Source organism: Chlorocebus sabaeus, chromosome 12, assembly GCF_047675955.1.
Source record: "Chlorocebus sabaeus isolate Y175 chromosome 12, mChlSab1.0.hap1, whole genome shotgun sequence".
Taxonomy (NCBI): Eukaryota; Metazoa; Chordata; class Mammalia; order Primates; family Cercopithecidae; genus Chlorocebus; species Chlorocebus sabaeus.
In genome coordinates, this window is record NC_132915.1 from 15,990,995 (window position 1) to 16,015,686 (window position 24,692).

At 44.8% G+C, this 24,692-nt stretch overlaps 1 protein-coding gene and 1 long non-coding RNA gene across 13 annotated transcripts in view; one reads left to right on the top strand and one right to left on the bottom strand.

The window, feature by feature from the left end:
- The window catches only part of LOC119624383 (uncharacterized), a 78,625-nt gene extending 62,916 nt beyond the window's left edge, over positions 1 to 15,709 (bottom strand). For all 6 annotated transcript variants that reach the window (XR_012094746.1, XR_012094744.1, XR_012094745.1 and 3 more), the window contains exon 1: positions 15,436 to 15,709. This is a non-coding gene — a long non-coding RNA (uncharacterized lncRNA). The remainder of the gene's footprint in view (positions 1 to 15,435) is intronic.
- A 1,337-nt stretch (positions 15,710 to 17,046) lies between these two features.
- Positions 17,047 to 24,692, top strand: part of TLE1 (TLE family member 1, transcriptional corepressor) — a 105,861-nt gene continuing 98,215 nt past the window's right edge. For all 7 annotated transcript variants that reach the window (XM_007969573.3, XM_007969574.3, XM_037998545.2 and 4 more), the window contains exons 1-4: positions 17,047 to 17,158; positions 17,943 to 18,043; positions 19,478 to 19,541; positions 19,654 to 19,698. In XM_007969573.3, the coding sequence (XP_007967764.2) occupies positions 17,135 to 17,158; positions 17,943 to 18,043; positions 19,478 to 19,541; positions 19,654 to 19,698 (234 nt within the window). In that variant the 5' untranslated portion in view covers positions 17,047 to 17,134. The remainder of the gene's footprint in view (positions 17,159 to 17,942; positions 18,044 to 19,477; positions 19,542 to 19,653; positions 19,699 to 24,692) is intronic.

Consider the following 24,692-nt stretch of genomic DNA (forward strand, 5'->3'; position numbering starts at 1 on the left):
GCCTGTAGTCCCAGCTACTCAGGAGGCTGAGGCAAGAGTATTGCTTGAATACTGGAGGTGGAGGTTGCAGTGAGCCAAGATGGTACCACTGCACTCAGGCCTGGGCTACAGAATGAGACTCTGTCTAAAAAAAAAAAAAAAAACAAAAAAAACCAAAAATTAGCCAGGCCTGGTGGTACCCACCTGTGGTCCTGCTACTTGGAAGGCTGAAGTGGGAGGATCACTGGAACCCAGGAGGTCGAGGCTGCAGTGAGCTATGACTGTGCCACTGCACTCCAGTCTGGGTGACAGAGCAAGACCCTGTATATATATTTAAAAAGTAGGCTGGGTGTGGTGGTTCATGTCTGTAATCCCAGCACTTTGGGAGGCCGAGGCGGGAAGATCACAAGGTCAAGAGATAGAGACCATCCTGGCCAACATGGTGAAATGCCATCTCTACTAAAAATACAAAAATTGGCTGGGCGTGGTGGTGCATGCCTGTAGTCCCAGCTAATCGGGAGGCTCAGGCAGGAGAATTGCTTAAATCCAGGAGGTGGAGGTTGCAGTGAGCTGAGATCACGCCACTGCACTCCAGCCTGGTGACAGAGCGAGACTCCGTCTCAAATAAAAATAAAAATAAAAATTAAATAAATAAATAAATAAATAAAGTTTCCTAGTTCTAGCCTGGTACAATCATGGACCTTCCAGTCCATGCTGTTCCTAATGCCTGCTAATGTATTATTATGTGAATATGCATATTGAAAATAGAGGAATGTATTCCAAAGAATGTATCTGAAAACATTGGGATAACATTTAACAAACTGTAAATCCTAAAGATGCCTCCCCATTTGACACTGAGGGAATTCTTAGTAAGTGAAATTTAAGAAGAAACTAAATACCACCTTCTCCTCCCCCTTGTTCATTATTCCTTTCTCTTCCCTCCTCCAACTCTGAGAGCTAGGCACTGCTTAGAGCATAAAGATAGGCTTTGTTCTATCTTCCCAAGTAGAACTTTTTTTAAACGGCTGCAATGGGGAAGGAGAGTAATAGCAATGTAAAAGCTGGTAGAATTTGTCTAGGGATACAGCAACGCTAAGCAAACGATGGTTTTGTTTGTTTTGTTTTTTGCTTGAACTGTGTAGCCAAGATTGATTACCTGATGGTCCAATATTTCCTTACTGAAAAAAGCTAAATCTAGAGAGAAAAATCCCTTCTCCTTTTCTTTCATTTTTCACAAATGAAGGTTTTGTATTTTGATTTTTTTTTTTTTTTTTGGTCTTTCTAAAGTAGGCCTGATTTGAAAGGAAAGATTTCAAATGAAAAAAGACACATAGAAGAGGTTCTAGGGAGTCTCCCAGACAGAGAATTGTTGAATTAAAAGATAATTGGATCAGGCCAGGCGTGGTGGCTCACACCTATAATCCCAGCACTTTGGGAGGCTGAGGCAGGTGGATCACTCGAGGCCAGGAGTTCAAGACCAGCCTGGCTAACATGGTGAAAACCCATCTCTACTAAAAATATAAAAATTAGCCGGGCATGGTGGTGCATGCCTGTAATCCCAAGTACTTGAGAGGCTGAGGCAAGAGAATCGCTTGAATTGGGAGGCGGAGGCTGGAGTGAGCTGAGATCCCGCCACTGCACTCCAGCCAAGGTGACAGAGAGAGACTTCGTCTCAAAAAAAAAAAAAAAAAAAAAAAAAAAAAAAGAAAAGAAAAGAAAATTGAGTTTGACTTCTACCACATAGCGGCAACCCATAGCTATTAGAATTCTTATGTAACCAGGGCTCATCAGTTCTCACTAAACCTTATTCACAGATTTGAGAGACCTCAACCATCACTAATAAAATTGATGATGTGAAAGGAAAGTCTCCAGGAGGAAAAATGGAAAGTTCCCAGTTCAAAACTAATACTAGACCAGATCATATTCCTAAAAAGAATCCAGCTGATATCTAATTCACTTCCTAATTTCTATAAGTGTTTCTCAAGCTCTTTCTAACATACAACTTAATATTCATTGGGTGAGATGGCATGACATTCAAGGAGAGCATATGTGAGATCTGATTCCATTAACTTCTCAGATTAGCACCATTTCGTTGTTATTATATTATGTAAATGGGCTACTCAGGGCAGTAGCCACCAAAAATAGCTGATGTATACTGTTCATTCTTTGTTTTCCTAGCCCTCTCACCCAAAGTTTGAAAGTTTGCATTTCTAGTTTCTTTCTTTCTTTTTTTCTTTTCTTTTTTTTTTTTTTTTGAGACAAGGTCTTGGCTTTGTCGCCCCGGTTGGAGTACAGTGGCACGATCTCGGCTCACTGCAACCTCCACCTCCTGGGTTCAAGCAATTCTCTGGCCTCAGCCTCCTAAGTAGCTGGGACTATAGGCATGCGCCACCACATTCAGCTAATTTTTGTATTTTTAGTAGAGGCGGGGTTTCGCCTGTTGGCCAGGCTGGTCTCCAACTCCTTACCTCAAGTGATCCACTCACCTCGGCCTCTCAAAGTGCTGGGATTATAGGCATGAGCTACCGTGCCCTGCCTCTAGTGCTGTTTTTTCATGAGTATGAAACAGTCTATGAATGGATAGGGGGTGGGAGGGTATTCAAGGTCATTGGCTCCTGCCTTTCCCTGAGATCCATTTATCCTGCCCCCGAGAAATACCATGATGATGTCCTTCTTGGACCCTGGAGTTTTGGGCCATGATTGGACTAAAGTTTCACCGAACATTACTTTTGGAGTCCATGCTGCCCTGTGATTGTCCAGGATGCATCTCTAGTAAGGGGGTTATTTTCCCAGCACCTGCTGACCTCAGACAGGGCCTTCAACATGCCTCAGGCAAAAAAAGGAAAGGGAATAATGTTCACAAAGCTAAACACTGTGTTAATTACTTTACTACCGTATCTCACTTCTCCTCTTTCAGCCCAAGAAACCACCTTGAGAGACTGTGTTATTATCCTTGTTTTATAAGTGAGGAAACTGAGGCCCAGAGAGCAGCAGTCGTTTGCCCAAGGTCAATCTAGTAAGGGATAAGGAGGAATTCCTTTCCAGGACCCTCTGTCTCCGAGCCTGGTTCTTTTTTTGGACCACTCTAGGCTTGGGGTGAGTAGATGGGCACGGAGGCAGCTGAGAGATGCCATGAGATGTGGCAGACAGGAGAGGGGTGCTGAGATTGGGGGTGCAGGTAGGGGCCTCAAGGCAGAAAACAGCCAGCAGGGAAGGGAGCAACTACAGAGTTACTCAGAAATTCTCTGAAGAGCTTTGAATCCTATTGATTTGGAATTTAAGGGTAACTTCACCAAAGGCAGGGATTACGACTTCTCATTGCAAAAGGGATAAAGGAAAGAAAAATCTGTTCTGACATTATTGAGCAGACTATGTTGCCATTTTCCATGAGAACCTGGTTTTGAGGACAATAGCTTTCCAAGCTAGAGGGTTAATAATCAAATTGAAAAATCCTATAGCGTAATTTAAAGGAATGTTTTAAAATTGTGTGTTGCAACCTGTATTTGTGTGTACATGTGCACAAGGTTCATTTGAGATGTTTAAAATGTACTTCTTTTTTTTCTGAGACTGAGTCTTGCTCTGTGGCCCAGGCTGGAGTGCAATGGTGTGATCTCGGCTCACTGCAACCCCCGCTCCCCAGTTCAAGCAATTTTCCTGCCTCAGCCTCCGTAGTAGCTGGGATTACAGGCACCCGCCATCGTGCCTGGTTAGTTTTTGTATTTTTTTGTAGAGACAGGGTTTCACCATGTTGGCCAGGCTGGTCTTGAACTCCTGACCTCAGGTGATCTGCCCGCCTCGGCCTCCCCAAGTGTTGGGATTACAGGAGTGAGCCACCACGGCCAGCCTAAAATTTACTTCTCACTACAGTTCATGGTTAAAGATCTTTAAAGCTATTGATTTCAAGAGGGCATTGCAGGCTAGAAACACATCCATTGACATTCAGCAGACCAAATGTTTCCAAATGTGACACTAGTACTCAGACTACATGTCTACTATTACCAAGATCATCCCAAACCATTTTAATTGCAGAACTTTAGATAGATAAATAGATACATAGATCGATGACAGATAATCTTCTACTCTCCCCCCCCCCCCGCCCCCCCTTAATTGTAGCATTTACAAAGTTGTAAATCAGCCTTCCTTTCTTTGTGGAACTGAAATTTAGGGCATGAATTGGGTGTTGCCAGAAAGCACACAACTGAAGGTAGCCATGTTTTTCCACCGGCAGACACAGTTCTAGAGCCCTGAGGCAGCTGTTAGTTCTATTTGCAGGAATATGAATTCTTAAAGTATCAACTTCACCTCAAAAGTACCAAGAGAAATCCTACCAAGCTTGTGGGGAAAGTACATATATACATTTTTCTATCAGTAGATCCATGGGGAATGTGAGAACAGAGGAAGAAATGGCACTGGAAGAACAGCTAAGAAGTCAGCTGTGGCTACTGGCTGCTAGTGAGCTCTCTAGAGCATCAGGATGGGACACCCAGCTCTCCTGCTTGGGACTCTCGGAAAGTACTGGGCCCCAGATTCCTTTTCAGTGAAATAGGGATGATAACAGTGCCTTACCTAATAGCAATGATGTGTACAGTAAATTAGGTCATATTAACATGTAAACTACTTAGAACAGCATCTGGCACATAGTCAGTCCCTAATAAAAAATTATAGGCTAGGGGCTGGGCATGATAGCTCATGCTGTAAACCTAGCACTTTGGGAAGCTGAGGCAGGAGGACCACTTGAAGCCGGGAGTTTCAGATCAGCCTGGGTAATTTAGAGAAACCCTATCTCTAGAAAAACAAAACAAAACAAAACAAAACAAATCTTTTAAAAATGTCATGCAGGCCGGGCGTGGTGGCTCATGCCTGTAATCCCAGCACTTTGGGAGGCCGAGTTGGGTGGATCACTTGTCTGCAAACATGGTGAAATCCTGTCTCTACTAAAACTACAAAAATTAGCCGGGCGTGGCGGCATGGGCCTGTAATCCCAGCTACTCAGGAGGCTGAGACAGGAGAATTGCTTAAACCCAGGAGGCGGAGGTTGCAGTGAGCCGAGATGGCGCCACTGCACAGTCTGGGTGACAGAGCTAGGCTACATCTCAAAAATAAATAAATAAATAGAAAATGAATAGGATGAGAATCCAAATTAAAATAAAACTGGTACATGAGAAAAAGGAATCCCATTGACTTTTTTTTTTTTTTTTTTTAGATTGTGGTAAAATATAGATAACATAAAATTTACCATCTCACTTTTTTTTTTTTTTTTTGAGATGGAGTTTTGCTTTTGTTGCCCAGGCTGGAGAGCAATGGAGTGATATCAGCTCACTGCAACCTCTGTCCCCTGGGTTCAAGCGATTCTCCTGCCTCAGCCTCCTGAGTAGCTGAGACTACAGGCACATGCCACCATGCCCGGCTAATATTTGTATTTTTAGTAGAGACAGGGTTTCACTATGTTGGCCAGGCTGGTATATAACTCCTGACCTTGTGATCCGCCCACCTCGGCCTCCCAAAGTGGGAGCCACTGCACCCAGCCTAATTTACCATCTTATTAATTTTTTTTTTTAAAGACAGAATCTCATTTTATCATTCAGGCTGGAGTGCAGCAGTGCAATCTGGGCTCACTGCAACTTCTGCCTCCTGGGCTTGAGCGATTCTCCCACCTCAGCCTTCCCGTGGAGCTGGGACCATGCCCAGCTAATTTTTGTGTTTTTTTGTAGAGACGGGTTTTCACCATGTTGGCCAGGCTGGTCTCCACCTCCTGGTCTCAAGTGATCCACCTGCCTCAGCCTCCCAAAGTGCTGGATTACAGGTGTGAGCCACTGCACCTGGCCATCTTACCCATTTTCAAGCATACAGTTCGGTGCCACCGAGTGCATTTATGTTGTTGTGTAACCATCGCTGCCGTCCATCCACAGAACTGTTTCACCCTGCAAAGCTGAAGCTCCATAACCCTTCAATAAGAACTCTCCTTTACCCCCTACTCCCAGCCTTGGGCAACCACCATTCTACTGTTGCCTCCAGGAATGTACTACTGTAGGCCCCTCCTGTAAGTGGAAGCATTTGGCCTTTGTTTTTTTGTGACGGGCTTATTGAACTTAGCATCACGTCCTCAAGGTTCATCCATGTCGAAGCATATGTCAGAATTTCCTTCATTTTTTGGGCCTATTGACTTTCAGTCTGTCAATTCTTTTTTCAAATTTTCAGAAAGTTAAGATGTAAATATGATAATCCTCTCTTCTCTCCAGCAAAGGCAAAAATCACTTCTCTTCAAACACTCACTGCATTTACCTGCACATACAAATGCGAATTGAAAACTGGTTTTCTTAAGAAAGGTATCATTCCTTGAGGCAGGCTGTTTACATTAATCAACGTTTCCCTAATACTTGTCAGTGTTTTGTAACACTTTTTCAAGTGCCAATTGTAACTTGCTAGTTCCTCTGAAGGGTGGAGGCTGCAAATAGGGGAAACCAGGATGGGAATTCTGTTCCCCTGGGGCATCTACTGTCATGGAGAAGCATCAGTTCTTTTCATGGTTTCGTTTTACATAATAATTAGCTATGTGGATGGTGTTTCGAAGTATTGGATGGATGGATTTATCACCATGTGTGAAAAGTCCTGGTTTCCCAGTATTTTCATATTTGCCTCTCCTTTTAGGCACTCAAATTTTACATCACAAATTGAAGATTTAATCTGTTCACTTGCTAGAATCTGTTTACAAATGTCACAGAAAGTTTTCCCTTCAATAAACATAATGGTGATAGGAAAAACACAACATACTAAAAAGCTATGATTAAAGGGAAAAAGAATTGATAGACAGGATATCTCAACTGTCACCTCTCAGATTATGCCTTGTCGTTTTCACAACTTTTCTGGAAAACTATTTATTTATTAGCACATCATAAATATGTGCCCTTGTGATTCTGCATGAGCACAACTTCAGTGTCCAAATTTAGTGCTATTTTCATTTCTTTTCATGAGTAATATTTAAAGCTTGGTACACAGCAATAATCTGCATCAGCATTACATTTCAAAATATTAAGGAAATTTAAAAATCAAACTAACAATTTATAAGTTTCACTGCCAGGTCAAATGATGAAAAGGCTAGCAAAACAACTATTCATAATAGAAATAAAGGGGCTGGGTGCAGTGGGTCATGCCTGTAATCCCAGCACTTTGGGAGGCTAAGGCAGGCAGATCACCTGAGGTTGGGGGTTCGAGACCAGCCTGACCAACACAGAGAAACTCCGTCTCTATAAAAGTAGCTGGGTGTGGTGCTGCATGCCTGTAATCCCAGCTACTCGGGAGGCTGAGGCAGGAGAATCACTTGAGCCTGGGAGGAGGAGGTTGCAGTGAGCTGAGATGGCGCCATTGCACTCCAGCCTGAGCAACAAGAGCAAAACTCCATCTCATAAAAAAAAAAAAAAAAAAAAAAAAAAAAAGGCCAGGCATGGTGGCTCACGCCTGTAATCCCAGTACTTTAGGAGGCCAAGACGGGTGGATCATCTGAGGTTGGGAGTTCAAGATGAGCCTGACCAACATGGTGAAACCCCATCTCTACTAAAAATAGAAAACTAGCTGGGTGTGGTGGCGCATGCCTGTAATCCCATCTACTTGGGAGGCTGAGGCAGGAGAATCGCTTGAATCCAGGAGGCGGAGGTTGTAGTGAGCTGAGATTGCACCATTGCACTCCAGCCAGGGCAACAAGAGTGAAACTCAGTCTCAAAAAAAAGAAAAAAAAAAAAAGAAAAGAAAGAAGAAAAGGAATAAAGGAATTAAAATTTATTTGCTATTGCCTTATTCTTAACATAAAACAGTTTTCCTCTTTATTTTATAACAGATTTTCTGGTGATTTTGAGATTTATGGATCATAAAACAATGCTTTAGAGGATTGTTAATGTAATGCCCTAATGTATTTAAAGATTTTCATTTTATATTAATTGGTAACTAATGGACATTTGGGACTCCTGAAGAAAACCAAACAAAAATAAAATAGCATAAATAATAAAACTACTAAAAGATCCAGAGCAAAAACACTGGGTAATACTTTGGTTATTAGTATGACAGTTCTCCCATGATCAGGGGAAAAAAATCATTTTCTCATATATATATATATATATATATATATATATATATATATATATATATTTTTTTTTTTTTTTTTTTTCCCTGAGACGGAGTCTCGCTCTGTCACCCAAGCTGGAGTGCAGTAGCATAATCTTGGTTCACTGCAACCTCTGCCTCCCGGGTTCAAGCAATTCTCCTGCCTCAGCCTCCCGAGTAGCTGGGATTACAGGTACCCGCCACCACACCCGGCTAATTCTTTGTATTTTTAGTAGTGACAGGGTTTCACTATGTTGGCCAGGTTGGTCTTGAACTGACTTCGTGATCCACCAGCGTCAGCCTCCCAAAGTACTGGGATTACAGGTGTGAGTACCGCGGCTTGCCTCATACTTTTTTTTTTTTTTTTTTTTTACTAGAAACATTACAAGTAAATCTTTTAACTATGAAGTGAATTCCATTATAATACATGAAAAAAAAAGAGATGTAGACAATGAACCTAGAATTGTTTTCCCAGACTTTTCATCATGAAACATTTTCAAACATAGAAATACTGAAAGAATAGTAAAACGAATAGCTATAAACATTATCCTGAAATTCTGTAATGGTTAACACATTGCCAAATTCGCTTTCTTTTTCACTCTCTACATACACGTCTTATTTGCAGTTGCGGGTGTTATTTGAAGTTGCATGTTTCACCATTTATCTTCTCAGAATAACATCCTCCAAAATAACCACAATACTCTAACATCAAAAAAAGACAACCCTAATTCTATACTATCTATAATATCCAGTCCAAATTAAAGTTGCCCAAGACATCCTGCATTTTTTTTTTTTTAAATCCAGGAGCCAATAAAGATTTACACATTGCATTTTCATTATATATCTTTGTTTTTAAGGAATAGTCCTTCCTCACTTCTCTCCTCTCTCTCTTGACATTAACTTTTTAAATAGCTCAGGCTAGCTGTCTTGTAGAATGTCCCAGCATTCTGTATTTATTCCATTTAACTTGCTCATCTAGACTTAAACTTTCCATTCTGGAAACGTGAAGGTATCTGGAATATCTTGCACTCTAGTCCCCTCCCATCCCCAGAGTTCAGCTGCCCTCAGCTGTGAAGAACATCTAGAGATCATCAATTAGTTGAACGCAAGTTTTAACCCTTCAATGATATGGCTAGCTTCAGGAAGAAAAGTTATTTAAATGATACTGCCAAAGTGAAAGCGTGTAAAGGAAAGGAAAGATGTCTCGGTTTAAAGTTGATTTCCCAGCAAGTCCTAGGCCTGCTGCAAAGGCGGCTCAGCAGAGAATGTTACGGGGCCCAGGTCCGCTCTTGTTATGTGAATATGTAGGAAGGAGCATCAAAGGTGCTTCCTTTACTTTTTTCTTTTGTCTACCAAATGCTCTTCAGCTTGAGTCGAGCTAAATGCTAAACTGAATGAATTAAAAACAGTGTATGATCCCAACTTTTCTCAGACTTTAGAACGGGTTAATAAAAAGGAGGTTGGGCGCAGTGGCTCATGCCTATAATCCCAACACTTTGGGAGGCTGAGGTGGGCGGATCATGAGCTCTGGAGATCGAGACCATCCTGGCTAACATGGTGAAATCCCGTCTCTACTAAAAATACATAAAATTAGCGGGTCGTGGTGGCAGGCGCCTGTAATCCCAGCAACTTGGGAGGCTGAGGCAGGAGAATGGTGTGAACCCAGGAGGCTGAGGTTGCAGTGAGCCGACATGGCACCACTGCGCCACTGCACCACTGCACTCCAGCCTGGGCAACAGAGCTAGACTCCGTCACAAAAAAAAAAAAGAAAAGAAAAGAGGGGGAGGGCAAACTTCACTGAGATCTTTTATTATGGTCTGAATTCCAGGCAGTGTTTCATCAAGCCCCAAAATACTGTTCTTGCTTTTCTAGGGCATCTCGCTGGTAGACAGGGAAAGCTCTGGCAGAAAGGCTCTCTGCTTGAACTACTTCAAAGAAACTAATCATGAATATATCCTATTAGTGTGAAAATCCCAAATTAATCAGGTAACATTAACACATAGGAGTGTGCCGTACATGTGCATTACTTGTAAACAGACTTGGGTGTGGTGGCTCACGCCTGTAATCCCAGCACTTTGGGAGGCCAAAGCAGGCAGATCACAAGGTCAGGAGTTCGAGATCAGCCTGGCCAACACGGTGAAGCCTCGTCTCTACAAAAAATACAAAAATTAGCCGGGTGTGGTGATGGGTGCCTGTAATTCCAGCTACTCGAGAGGCTGAGGCAGGAGAATTGCTTGAACTTGGGAGGTGGAGGTTGCAGTGAGCTGAGATCACACCACTACACTCCAGCCTGGGTGACAGAGCAAGACTCCGTTGCGGGGGGGGGGGGGGGCAGCGGGGGGGAGATATAAACAGACTTAGGAGTAGAAGGGGCATTAATAGGCAGAAGAACGTGGTACAATGGGATTTATATCTGCACTCCTATGATTGCTTATAAACACATGCTATTTTAGACTGACATCTTTCTCGAAATATAGACTTAAATAAACAAAAGTTCGGCCGCAGCTGAGGTGGTGTTCTTCTGCAGGCCTCAGACACAGTCGAGCATTTTTAAAAACGTGATTGGTGGGCTAAGAAGTTTATCCGCCTGGTTCCTCAAATTCCCAAACAGTTTATTTGAATACTGAGTGAATAGCTAATCTTGTACAAGTTCTGGGGCTTTAACAAGGTAAACGAATGGGTGGGCTGTGAAAGTAAACACTGCATTTCCTCCCTGGTTTCCAAAATTCCTCTCCCTCACTCCTTTCGCTCTCCCCAGCCTTCTAGTTCCCAAGCTTGGTCTCTTGTATCCTGTGAAAGTACTGAAATTGCAAAGGAGATATTTTTAATTATAAGTACTACAGTAATGAATTCAAGTACACTCGTTTATCATAAAGGGCTTTCCCATCTGTCTCTAAAGTATACTTAAAAATGCTGTGTATTTGATAACATTAGCACCAAGCATCTTCCACATGTTAATATCCAGCGTTTTAGATGTTCGCTCCCCCCACCTCAAAAGACCGCACAGTGGTGGTTCCAGAAAGAGCACATTTATCTCTCCGTGTTTGGGAGTGCCTGTGTGGTCTCTTCCTAATTTATTTGCACTCCAATCCTTGGGGATCCCATCGCAATCCCCCTAGGCAAAGGGAGATTAGGGAATAGGACTGTCTGCTTCTCCCCACTCTGACAGAGAAGGGAGAACAACTTCCCCAAGTCCCACAAGTTCTTCTGGCCACTGTACAAATTGTTCTTGAGCATGGAGGGTTTCCAAAAGCCCTAATTAGCAACTCACAGCAAACATTTCTTTGCATTAGCTAATGATCCGGCTGCACTTGTAAGCAAACAGAACCAACATATCTAATCAATGCTGAAAAACCAACCAAATGCCTATTAAACATCTGGATGTAATTTTCTAGTTAGAACAAAATGAAAACATATGCAGGTTCCTTTGATCTTCGTCTTAACAAAGAAATTGTTGATAAAAAAGCATACTGGTCAGTCAATGTGTCATTTTCATAAAGTCTGCTCATTTCTCTTCAAATGCTCCCAGTTTAATTTAGTTGGTTTCCTGCAATCTCTAATTTTACCATATTGTGTGAAACCGCAAGAGATTCTTTGGAAGTGATTTTATTTGAGGTTTTACTGCTGCATGGATCTGCTACTGATTTTTTTTTTCTTCTCTGCCTTCTTCCCTCCACCTCCACGTCCATCTTGCCCTTTGGTAAAGGGGTGGGGGAGAAAAAGATTACAAAGCAATGCTGGGAACAATTCTTCTGGACCTTACATTCTTAGGTTTAAGAAAACTCTCAATTAAAAAAAAAGAAAAAGAAAACGTGGGGCAGGGTGGCTCACGCCTGTAATCCTGGCACTTTGGGAGGCCAAGGCAGTCGGATCACCTGATGTTAGAAGTTCGAGACCAGACTGGCCAACATGGTGAAACCCTGTCTCCACTAAAAATACAAAAATTAGCCGGGCGTGGTGGTGCATGCCTGTTATCCCAGCTGCTCAGAAGACTGAGGCACATGAATTGCTTGAACCTGGGAGGTGGAGGTTGCAATGAGCTGAGATCACAACCACTGCACTCCAGCCTGGGCGACAGAGAGAGACTCTGACTCAAAAAAAAAAAAAAAAAATTGAAATGAGGAAATTAGCAATAATTCTCAGCTAAAATGAAGAGAACACAACAAAAGTGGTCTTTTAAAAACTATAATTATTAGCCAGGCGTGGTGGCTCACGCCTGTAATCCCAGCACTTTGGGAGGCTGAGGCGGGCAGATCACGAGGTCAGGAGTTCGAGACCAGCCTGGCCAACATGGCAAAACCCCGTCTGTACTAAAAATACAAAAATTAGCCGGGTGTTGTGGCACATGCCTGTAGTCCCAGCTACTGGGGAGGCTGAGGCAAGATAATCTTGAACCCAAGAGGCAGAGGTTGCAGCGAGCTGAGATGGCGCCATTGCACTTCAGCCTGGGGGACAGAGGGAGACTCAGTCTCCAAAAAAAAAAAAAAAAAAAAAAAATTACAATTATGATTTCAAATAAAAAAGTAATAGATTTAAAAGATGTCTAGTCTAGTTGCTACAATAAGCATCCATAACTTTTCCTATTTCGTGTAGTATCTGTACTAGATAACATTTAGCTTTTGCAATTACTTAGGCTATTGCTGAGTTGAAAATTTGATAATAAGCAACAAATGAATGGGAATATACCCACATATACATCAAAAGAAAATGAACAAGCTGACAATCTTTCTGTTTCTCTGCAGAGCATAAAAAGGGTACTGTGTTTTTCAGAGAAAATTTCCAGTGGAAGCATCATACATTTCACATAAAAACATCATTGACATACGAATGTTAAAGGTAAAGAAGATTACGGTTAACAGGCTTTAAATGGAAGACCAAAATTATAGATTTCATAAGGAGGACTATTTTCTTTTAAACAGGCTGTAGGCAATCTGCACATATATTATTTATTTAAAACATAAGATTAAAGCTACTTGACTGTTTAAACACCATCATTTGTAATGCAGTTTGATGAGAGTTTTGTAGTATAATTATTACAGCATGACAATCATGGAGAAAATATGACCTTGAAAAGGGCAGAGCCTTCTCCCACTCTGACAGACGATGCTCTAAATGGGAAGAAAAGGCTTCAAAAACCAAAACCAACCATTTTTATGTGCACAATTAAAGGCCTTCCAATTTTAAATTCATAATGATCTGTAGATACTAGATACTACATTATAAGGAAATCAGAAGGCCTGGTGTTTCAAACTCTATTGGCAAGGAAAGACTAGTTAAAAGAGAATTTCCAATGTTTACTCATGGCAAACTGGGAAATATGGTGAGCAGACACATTGTCTGTGAGTAGATACATTAGAGAACATTTAAAGATGCCTTAGAACTGATTTTGAGGGCAGCGGGGTAGGGAAAGGAGAAGTAGCAACACTTTTGCCCCGTCTCAAAGCATATTTTAGTGGCTCTGTTTAAACTTAATGAGAGTGTGCCAGTTATTTAAGATACAGGCACCACGTAAAGCCTGGGTAAGCTGCGGAGGAGTATCAGTTGCTCCAGTTGTCACAGCATGTATACAAGCATACTTGTGGTATCCAAGCACTTTCTATCCAGTCCTGGAGCTGATAAGGGATGAACTGGCCGCAGACTGGAATATGTGGCTCGTACATTAGATGGTTTCAAGGAAAACAGGTTGCTAAAGGCCTGAGGTCCTATGATTCCAAAAAGTCCTGTATGTCGAGCAAAACTCTCATCATCACCAAATTTAACCAAATAGAGTGAGGCAGTGCTTTCTTCTTTTTTGTTCTCCATGTTAGCAAAATGAATAATACAGCCGCCTTCCCAACTGTACTTAATGAGAACACCACAAAGCTACAATGCCCAACTTGTTTAAGAATGTACTATGGCTTCGTACAGACAGGCTAAAATAGCTTTTTTATTTTTCATTTATAATTGATATTTGGGAGTGATGCAATTATAGACAAATCAATATCATACATATTTAAAAACAACTCCAACAGTGAAATGTATTATCTAAAACTTCTAAAACTACTTCAAGAAAAAGATCTCTGTAAAAACACATCTTTAAATAAAATGTATGTCTCTTTAAATAAGCTCCTCCCCATAAGTCTCTTGAAAGTAAAATAATGGGAACGTGGGGGTTATTAATACCAAAAACTTAACTAGTTTCCAACATAAGATAAATACTTGTCCAAGATGTGCCCTTATAGAAAAAGTTACCACCGTTTGGTTAAACCAGCATTATTCACTCACTGCTCATGTGGAAGTAGCTCCATTGGACTGTTCTTCAAACAAAAGTATAAAATGCAGCAATACTGACGGTTTTCTGCTGTGGGTGTATTTAGAGACATACACAAAAACCGAAGACTCTCAGCATTAATTATACAGCGTGTCTTGATTATTACAATCTCAAAATCCCTTTTAACTCAAGTTCCACTTCATAAGAACCTTAGCCACGTCATTTACCTAACTCTTCCCATTTAGCTCTTCACACAGCTCAGCTCAGGAGTACCACCCAGACTATGGGGGTGGGGTGTGCGGGACAGGTTTTTCAAGTCTCAGTGCTGGTTTATTACATTGTCTCTCTTTGTTCCCAGGAATTGGAAACAGACTCGTGGTCTTGTAGCTGAGAGGCTCCTAAAAACCTCAGCCGCTCCCCTCCTCTACTAACAGCGAAGTCTGGACTTTTAAGACGAAGAACTGAGATTTCACGCCCCGGGCAAAGCGTCTCATCTGCGGACACGCGTGCCTTGTTCTGGCAGCACTCTGGGAATCCTTCCCGCCAAACGGGGCAGGACGATCTTTTTGAAAAGTGGCTTGAAATCCTGCAATAAAAACCAAATCCTACCACTTTGGGTGCAAAGGGGGTGGGTGGGGTGGGAGGACATCATAGTCGTATCTGCGGCTGGTGTACCTACGCCAACCGTGCCGTTGCTCATTTACGCATTTCCAACTAAGTGCACAGTCCACTCCCTCTCGTACATCCGTAAAAAGGCAGCTCAAGGAAAAACAAACGTCAGATATATTTTTGAATGTGGCCTCACTTTCAGAGTAGCATCAAACAAGGGGGTCCAGCACTGAAAAACACATTTGCTCGAATTACCAAAACCCCCCCCTCCGCCTCCAATAAGAAGCTACGCAGCTAGTCTTTGAGTTACTTTCACTTAGATCTGAGGATTTTCATTAAAGGGAAAAGTGAGCAAGGGGCAGGATTTTTGCTAACTCGAGCCCCCAGCTTCCTCGGCTGCACGCTCACCAGTCCCTCCCGCTAGCGCGCTCCTGCGCGCTCTCTAGCCAGCCCCACGTTACTTTGATTGACAGCTCAGCCCCGCCGCTCTCCTTCCCACCGACCTTCCCATCTTCAGTGCCAATCTCCGCGAATCGCCTCTTCCCATTGGATGGTTTTGCCGTCCCGCGGCTCCTCCAGGAACAGTTCCTCACCAAGCCCGGGAGGACGCGGCTGGCGGAGGAGGGGCCGGGGTGGGAGGGGAGACCGAGGAGACCGCGGAGAAGGAAGCGAGAGGACCGGGGAGGGAGAACGGCCCGTCCGGCGCTGCGCTGCCATAGGCTCCGGGGAGGCGCGCGTCAACGCCCCACGTTGGGTGCAGCGCACTCGATTGGCTGATGAGGGCCTCCTGCCCCCCCCCCCCACCAACCTCCCGGGCCCGCGTCCCCCGCCAGCTCGGAGCTCGCGGCCCCCGCCCGAGCGGGGCTGGGCGGGGCCGGCGCTGGTTAGCTCCGGAGTGTGAAACCGCGTGTTAATGTAACCGGCGCGAGAGGCGCGGGCGGCGGCGGCGGCGGCGGCGGTGGGAGCGGCGGCTGCAGGAGCAGCAGCAGCAGCAGCAGCAGCAGCGGCGGCGGGTACTCTGTGCCCCGCGTCCCGGAGGCAGCCGACTGCGCCACCCCACCCTCGCACGGCCGGGCGGGACCCGCGCCACCAGCCCGGACCTTCGTCGTCCCGCGGCGACCAAACCCCCGCTAGCCCCACCGCTGTGACTACTCCGGACTCGCCCGCAGAGTTTGCCCGCCGGGGAGGGTGGCCGATTGGCTGAGCGCACTCCTGCTGTTTTCCCCACCGTCTCGTGGATGTCGTCGCTCGGGTGGTGAGAGAACTTTGCAGCGGGCTGGAGCGCCCTTTGCGGAGAAGCACAAGAAGGTAAAGGAAGGAAAGAAAGAAGACCGGCCGTGCAGGGCGAGTGCGCGCGAGGCGCAGCGCCCTGATGCTCCTCGGGCTCGAGGAGCAGCGGGCAGTTGCTGGACTGCTCTCGGTGGAGTAGCCCCGTCGGTCCCGGAGGGTTTGTGCAACCGCGGAGAACACCAAGTGTTGGTCGCACGGGGCGTGCCGAGTCGCCTCCCGGCGCGCCCTCCGCACTTTCCCCGCCTCGTCATCCCTCGCTCCCCGGCCAGGAGCCTCCGCCGCTTCCTCAGCCTCGCTCCCCTTTGCGTCCCGGGAGCCTGCGAGCACCTGGCCGAAGGCGCAGCCGAGTCTTGCGGGAGTAGCCCCGAAAGCGTCGGGTTTGTTTGTGTGGGGTTAGCGGGGGCCGCCTCGCCACCTGCATCTCGCCCGCCGCCGCCTCGGGGAAAACCCGAAGAGGAGGCGGACCAGGAGAAGAGCAAAGAAAAGCAGCCCGTCTGGATTTGTTTGCCCAGGACTGGCGCCGCGCACGCGGATCGCCGAGGGGAGTGCGGTCGGAGTCACCGCGCCCCCGCCTCCCCGCCCCGGCGGCTGAGGCCGGGGGGTTGGAGCGCTGCCCCCGCGCACAGTCCCCGAGCGCCCGGCGTCTCCGCGCAGGTTCTCGAAGCAGCTGGGCCTGGGGCGCCCACCAATGTGGCCCTGAGGGCCGGAGCCCGCACCGACGGGAGCGGCAGCAGGAGCAGCTGCGGGCGCCGAGTGGCCGGTGCGCCCGGCCGAGCGCGCCTGCGTGCGTGGCCAGCGCGCTCCCCGCTTCTGCCTGGCTTCCCGGCTTAATTTTCCTCGGCGGGATTAAAGTTGGAAATTGACCGGAGAATTGAGTTGCCGGGGAACAGAGCCCCGGCCGCCGCCAGAGCGATGTTCCCGCAGAGCCGGCACCCGGTGAGGCGCGGCTGGGTGGTTGGGGGGCAGGAGCGTTGGGGAGGCGCTTCTCCCGGGCGGTAGGGAGACTGGTGGCTTCTGCGGCCCGGCGGACCCTCTCGCCCTCCGCGGCATAAGGCTGGGGAGGTCTGGGGCCCTCTCCTCTTGGGGTGGGGAGTGGGCCGAAACTCTGAATTTTCTCCCTCCCTTTGGGCTCCTTCCTACTTGACGTCTATACTGAGCGGATAGGGGCGCTGGGGAAGGCTGGGGTTTCTCTCCTGCAGCCATATCCCCCCCCAACCTTCCCCAAGGGGGGCAGGGCGCCCCCCCTTTGTTTCTCGTCTCGCCTATTTACATGTCAATGCGGCCCCGGTTCCGGTGCGTCTGGAGGTGGCCCTGGCGACTCTGGGAATGGGGCGCGTAAAGGAGTTGTTTTTCTCTTCTGGTCCTCCGGGTCATTATCGCCCCCGTGGGGGAAGGGGCGGCGACACCGACAATCTGGCCTGGTCTTCCCTGGCCGCCGGGGAGCCCCCTTCCCTTTGGCCTGGTGACCCGGGCGCACTTAACGCGATCCGCCCTGGAGACTGGGAAGAGCTTCCGAGCCTCTTTAGAAGCCGGGGCCCGGGGAGGGTCCACTTTCCCCCTCCCCCAAGTGAAGGGCAAACTCGAGTTTGGGGCCTCATTTTCAGCCACTTCTAACTTTATTTTTTGTTTATGTCCCACCCGTTCTTTCCTTCTCTGACTTACTGCTTTATTCATCCGCCCGCATTCCCGTCCCTCGGTCCCCCTCGCTGGTCGCCCCCAGACGCCGCACCAGGCTGCAGGCCAGCCCTTCAAGTTCACTATCCCGGAGTCCCTGGACCGGATTAAAGAGGAATTCCAGTTCCTGCAGGCGCAGTATCACAGGTGCGTGTCCGGCCGCGCCAGGCGAGTGGTCGCGGGCGTCCCCGTGCCCCTTGTCGCCCAGCCGGGTGGCGGCGGCGCCTGTACTTAGTTCTTGCGTCCAGGCGGTGGCGTGTGGAGTCTCAGTTAAGACCTGTCATTCAAGTTACCCCCTTTCCTGGTTCTTCCCGGGCCGCCTCTTCTCTTGTCTCCTCCTCCTCCCATTGTTTCCCTTTTGCTGGTTTGCTGCTGTTCCAGGGAGTCCTTTTTCGTGTCTTTAGAAGTTGCATGAGAATCGTCAATATTTGCACTTCATGTATTTATTTTTCAACAGACTGAGTTGAAACATTGGTTCAATCGATGTCTGAGTCCTGGAGTGTGGGTTCAGGGAAGCAAAGCCATGTTGAAATCGCTGTTTGCCATACTAGAAAATTGGGTTTTTGAGGCAAAGTTCATTAAGGAAGGCTAGATGCTTTTAACATTGCCCATCATTGGCGATGGTGAGGGAGGTGGGTATAATAGTGTGCAGAAGAAAGCTCACCTGCTTTGGCGTCATTTCGGGTTGGTTTGGGTAGGATGGGAGAGTGGAGTCACATTTATATCCATCTCAGCCTTAGTTTCTTTGAGTAATGAGGCTTGCCTCCAAAGGACTTATACATTTTTGTAAGATACTTTGCCAATAGTGAACTTCCCAGAAAGGTTAATTTCTTTCCCTTGCTCCTATGAAGTTTTACCTGATTCTAACTCAGAAATAACTGTATTGACATTTTTTGGTTTTGTCATGCTTGAGAAAAAGCACACAGATGAGGCGAAGTGGCTTGGGTGTGAATTTTCTTACTTTGTCAGGGGCTTTCTGATTATTGACCTTTTGTCTACTTGTAGATAATATCTCTGCAGCTTGAGGCCTACTTGCACACACCGTGTTTACCCAGCAGGGAGAACTTCAACCCACTTTATTGCAGTAGCTACTTGACATATTTTGGCAGGGATTTAAAAACCAAAGGTTTTGAAAGGGACTAGCAATTGTAGGAATAACTTAACAGATAGGATTTTCAAACCTAGAGACCGTTTGAGTTGGCAAAGATGGCACAGCCTATGCGTAAGAGTGAAGATTGTGCAAGAGCCGGATTTTGGTGGAGTCCAGAGAAACTGATGCAGGAAGGTAGGGAGCAGATGACCATGAGGAGGAATCAGTTAGAGGTTCTGACAGATTTTTTGCATTCTTGTCATCTAACCAGATAGGCACCAAGAAGAATGGTAGCTGAATGGACACCTTGTATTGTTCACATTATTCCTTTTCCCTGTTAAATGCAAGGACAAAGCTTTTGGGTGTTTACCTAGATAGTTTATGGCTTTTCCAAATTGGTCTGTGTTTTTACTTGAAGTGCAAATATGTGAGGCAGATGTTAAAACAAGTGACATAATGTTTACATTAAGTTGCCTGTTTTGTTTTCATAGCCTTAAATTGGAATGTGAGAAACTGGCAAGTGAAAAGACAGAAATGCAGAGGCACTATGTGATGGTAGGTATCAAAGAGTCGACTTTTTCCCTTTTCGTATGATATTAGCAAACGTGTTAGCAGAGTATAAAAAACGTGAGTTAATGAAATGCTTGATTCTTTTTTCTCTTTACAGTATTACGAAATGTCATATGGATTAAACATTGAAATGCATAAACAGGTAAGCTTTAGTTGAACTTCAAGCTGAAATGAGAAATCAGTTCGTATGATTTTATAATACTGGCTTTGTTCTCAGTAGTGGGCTCTAGGGGTGGGGGTTTGTATGCTATTTTTCTGCCTTGGTTTCCTGTCCTGTGGATTGATGGTAGTATTCTGCAGCAAGAGTTGCTTCCTGATAATTACGAGTGTTTAATGACTAGGAGAAAGAGAGGTGTTTTGGAAATATAAACTAGCCTGTTTATTGGCAGATAGGAATTGAGACTTGAGTTTACTTTTCCACCTGTATAGATTATCCTCTTGAAAGGGCTGGGTATCTTATAGAGTTGTTGGAGTTTAGAATAGTTAATGTTTTTGTGCTGTTTTGCAAGTATGTGTGGACCTGTAGGGGGAAAGAAGAGTATTCAGGAGTTTCTTTAATCATAGTAAACAAGGTATATGACTATCTTTGGAGTATTCTTAATGCTTTGGGTCTGCTCGAAGCAACAGTCAGGATTAGTGGCTTATTAGCAAACAAATTTTTGAAAAATTTCTCAGTTGTTGCAGGTTTGGATGTGAAAAAAGCATCTTTTTATGGCCAGAGCATATGTTGGGAGTTGCTTCAGTCCTAGTGATTTTAAAAGCATGAAAAGATTAGTGACTGGAAAGCTCTAGCAATGACTATGAGTTTGCAAGTTCCCATAAAATTCACACTTATGGCTACTATAATGGTGTATAAAAAGAGTATTGAGCTGGAACAAGGCACTAAGGACCTCATAAGAGAAGAAAAGCTAAATGATTGCTCAGCCCAAAGGACCCTCGATTGAGTAGTCATTGTCTGCCAAAGAAAGCATTAATGGCAGGGTGTAAGTATTCTGGAGATATGCTGACATTCACTTTTTCATCAAGACGCTGGTACAATAAGTCTTTTAGAAATCGATTGCCTCTTAAAAAATTATCATCAGATGAAGTTGCACAGTTGGACACATTTCAAAGTGCAACAATACAATTCTTACTTGATGTATATGTGCTATTTCATCTCAAACCCTTGTTTCATTAAATTAAAGAGCATGGCTGACCGGCTGGGGCACAGTGGAGAAATTGATTAGTTCAGCCTTCAGATCTTCCTTATATTCAAAGACTTTCATTAAGCAAGTGTGTTTCAGAGTTGAATTCTGCTTTTGTAACTCTGCACTCTTTGATTTTTAATTCATCATAGATTTCATAATGTTAAGTTATCATCGTGTACATTAGATCTGTTCTCAGATATGTGTTTGGAAAGAGATTGTGATGTTCAGGGCCTTTTATTAGTAATGTAATTGGGCCTTTTAAAAATGCAGATTTTACTATGATTTGCAAAGTTGGTAGCCTACTTTATGTTGGGTTTGTGCCTTTGTTTTTGTGTGTTTCTCAATGGCTAGTGCCTTATTCAGGCACTTGTAACTTGTTGACAGTAAATGGGCTAGAAGATCTATGGCTAACGTCTATCATCATTTAAGTGAATTATGCAAAAAAACTTGGCCTAGGCTGTTTTAATTTTTTTTTTTAAATTACTCTGAAGGGCACTTTTTTTTGGATAACACATTATGGAAGAGTAAGAGGAGACTGAGCTTTTTCTTAAATCCATGAACTCAAAGGATTTAATAACTTCACTGATTCTTTTACAAGGAAACACCCCCTCGGTGTGATGCTATATGCTGGTGCTGGGTTTATTGGAGGAGCTAAAAGAGGTGTGTAATTCTTCTGGGTTCCTGTAGGTTATGTGGCGGGATGACCTCTTCTTTATCATGTAGGGAGAAGGGGTGAAGTGGGTGAGAAGCACCATGGTGTGAGAATAGTTTTCTAATGAGTTTCTATACAGCGTGAGGCATTTGTGAGTATATGCTGTCCGTCCGTGAGCCTGTATGCATTAATAATATGCTGTGTATAATTGGCTTAGCAATTTGAAAAACGTGAAAAGCTGAGAGACACCATGTTCCTCATAGTAGGGTATTGAGCCCCCTGAAATTTAGTTGATATTGGAAATGCTGACAGACCCTTAACTCGAGTGGTGTGCAAAGTAGTGCTATAATTCAGTTTAAAGTGGCCTTACATTTGAAAAACATCCTTCTGAATGTCACACATTAATAAGAAGTTCTGAGGAGGCATTTGGTGCAGCTAGTAATCATAATTCTTATTAAAACTGGTGACGTCTGGCCCCCAGGGTGTAGCCAGGCTCAAATTGATGCTTTTTGCCGCCTGATCACCAGCATGGCCTAAGTGCTCATTATATTGTAGAGAGGGCCTTTGGAGCTCTCATTAGATTTGACAGGAATTCTCTCTAGGGGGAAACTGGGCATTAGTGAGACTCCTGACAGGCTGAAATTATTCCTGCTTTATGGCTTATAACGAAATGCTAGCAAGGCATCATCAGGGGACACAAAAAATTGTCATTTCTGACAACATCTTTGTTACTGGGGAAAAAAAAAAAGCAGTGAAGGGGAAACTTTCTGTACAGAGAGCTTTAATGCTGTTAAGATTTGTCTCCAGTGTGACGATCGCTCTCCCTTCCCACCTTTCAACGGGTTTGTTGAAGGAGTGAGTTCTAGAGATTTCAGTGTCAAATCTCACTGCTGACTTTCCCGTCTGGAAGTTTTAAAGTGAAAGTGCATCCAAATCAAGAATGGTATAATTGTGGTTTCCTTCCCTGAGGTGGTGCCCACAGCCCGTGTTTACGTTGTGTCAACACTTCCTGATAAGCCTTCCCCTTAACTTTATCTGCTCCCATTTGTGGCGGGTTACCGAAAAGGCAATGAAACAGGAATGGTAATAGATACTTAAATCTTTTATGGTAGCACTAAGAATATTTTTTTCTTAGAGCCTTTTATAGATCCCTGCCTGCCCATCTTTATCTGTGTGGATGGTAAACTCTAGATATCTCTATACAGTAGAGGTAGACAGTGTCTCCTGAAAAATTGAGGCAGTTCTGATACCATCAGAGTGTTAGGGTGCGTTAAAAAACAACTAGTTGATGTGAGCCTGGTGGTTTGCTTAGCTATGCCTAGTGTGTGTGGTGGCGTGATCTTTAAATGTTTTTATCTGTCATATGGCTTGATATTACCTCATTTGATATTTTTGGGAACAAGATGTACTGTAAATGCACACATAAGCCTTATTTTAGCCCACTCGTGTATCTCTTCAGCATGCTGATGAAGCCATGCTATAAATTGTCATTGGTGGCTTTAATTTGCACAGTAATGAACAGTTTTCAATGTGATTTGTCTTCTGTGACCTCCATAGGCATCCTCTGGCGTAGATTGGGCAGGTGTTTTGCTCTACCCACAGCTGTGGGCATGTGTTCAAAGTCTGGGACTTGCTCAAGGCCAAGCATCTATTGAAACTTGAGTTGGGTTGCCTCCTCCAGGGTTGTCTGTGCTGCTTCTTCCTTTTTTTTTGAGACGGAGTCTCGCTCCGTCCCCCAGGCTGGAGTGCAGTGGTGCGATCTCTGCTTACTGCAAATTTTGCTTCCTGAGTTCAAGCGATTCTTGTGCCTCAGCCTCCCAAGTAGCTGGGATTACAGGTGCCCGCCACCACGCCCGGCTAACTTTTTTTATTTTTTATTTTTTTATTTTTAGTAGAGTGAGGGTTTCACCATGTTGGCCAGGCTGGTTTCGAACTCCTGACCTCAAGTGATCCACCCGCCTTGACCTCCCAAAGTGCTAGGATTATAGGCATGAGCCACCACACCTGGCCTGTCTGTGCTTCTTCCTGTCCCCTCATGCTGCCATCGGCAAGATGAGGTGGACCATGTGTCCCTAGTACCTGCCTCTTCAGTTCTCAGTCTTTGTGCTGATGAACTTCATGATTTATAAGACATGTCAGGGCTGGATGTATGTTCTAAAAGTTAGGAAAATCAGCAGTGCTGCTGACTGGTCTTTTCAGGGAGAGGAGGGTTACAGGCCACAGGTAGGTAAAAAGTTGTATCCTACTGAGCAGTACTGTCGTCAGGTTAAAGTACATTGAAGAAGAAACAAGTCAGGAATCCTAGTGGAGACCCAGTGATGGGGAGGGAGTTCGATCAGTCACTCTGTGCCTGGGTTCTGAAGAGTGGGCAGAGTGAGAGCACTGGGCTCTCCAGGATGGTGAAGAAGTTTGTTTTTGTTTTTGTTTTGAGACAGAGTCTTACTCTCTCGCCCAGGCTGGAGTGTGGTGGCCCAATCTTGGCTCACTGCAACCTCCGCCTCCCGGGTTCAAGCGATTCTCCTGCCTCAGCCTCATGAGTAGTTGGGATTATGGGAGTCCACCATCATGCCTGGCTAATTTTGGTATTTTTAGTAGAGACCAGGTTTCACTATGTTGGCTAGGCTGGTTTCGAACTCCTGACCTCAAGTGATCTGCCCGCCTCCGCTTCGCAAAGTGCTGGGATTACAGGCGTGAACCACTGTGCCCCTCTGATGGTGAAGCATTTAGAAATAAATGAAAGGATTAACTCTTGAAGAAAGGATGATATGTTCTGCAATCCTGGTTTGGGAAGGGGAAAGAGCTCCATGTGATATTTCAGCAAGCAACGTCTCAGGCCATGTAAATTTTGGAGTGAAACTGCTTTTACAGTTTTGATGTATGCTTTAAAATTTCTCTTAGAATAATGCGTTGTTCTTTAGTGGGTTTTTAAAAAAGTATTTAGATGGGACTGTTAGGGACTCAACTGTGGGATATTTCCTTAGATGTGATTCTTTTACTCTTTGCAAATTTTACCTTAGTGTTTTTTTTTTTTTTTAACCACGTGTGTTTTTGTCTAATAGTTTCTCACTTTGAGATTTCTTTTCCCCCTAAGTCAACATCTCACACAGGGAAATGACTAGAGTATAGACACTTAGAGTTAAGCTCCAGCAGGTGTTAATAACCTTGTTATACAAAGAGGGTAGCTGTCATCAAGATTGGAGTGGTCCCTAACTTCATTAGGCAGGCCTGTTCTTTGCAAGCATAAGTTAAAAGAGATAAAAGCTCTCTGTGCATTTAGAGCCTAGATTCCGAGGTGCA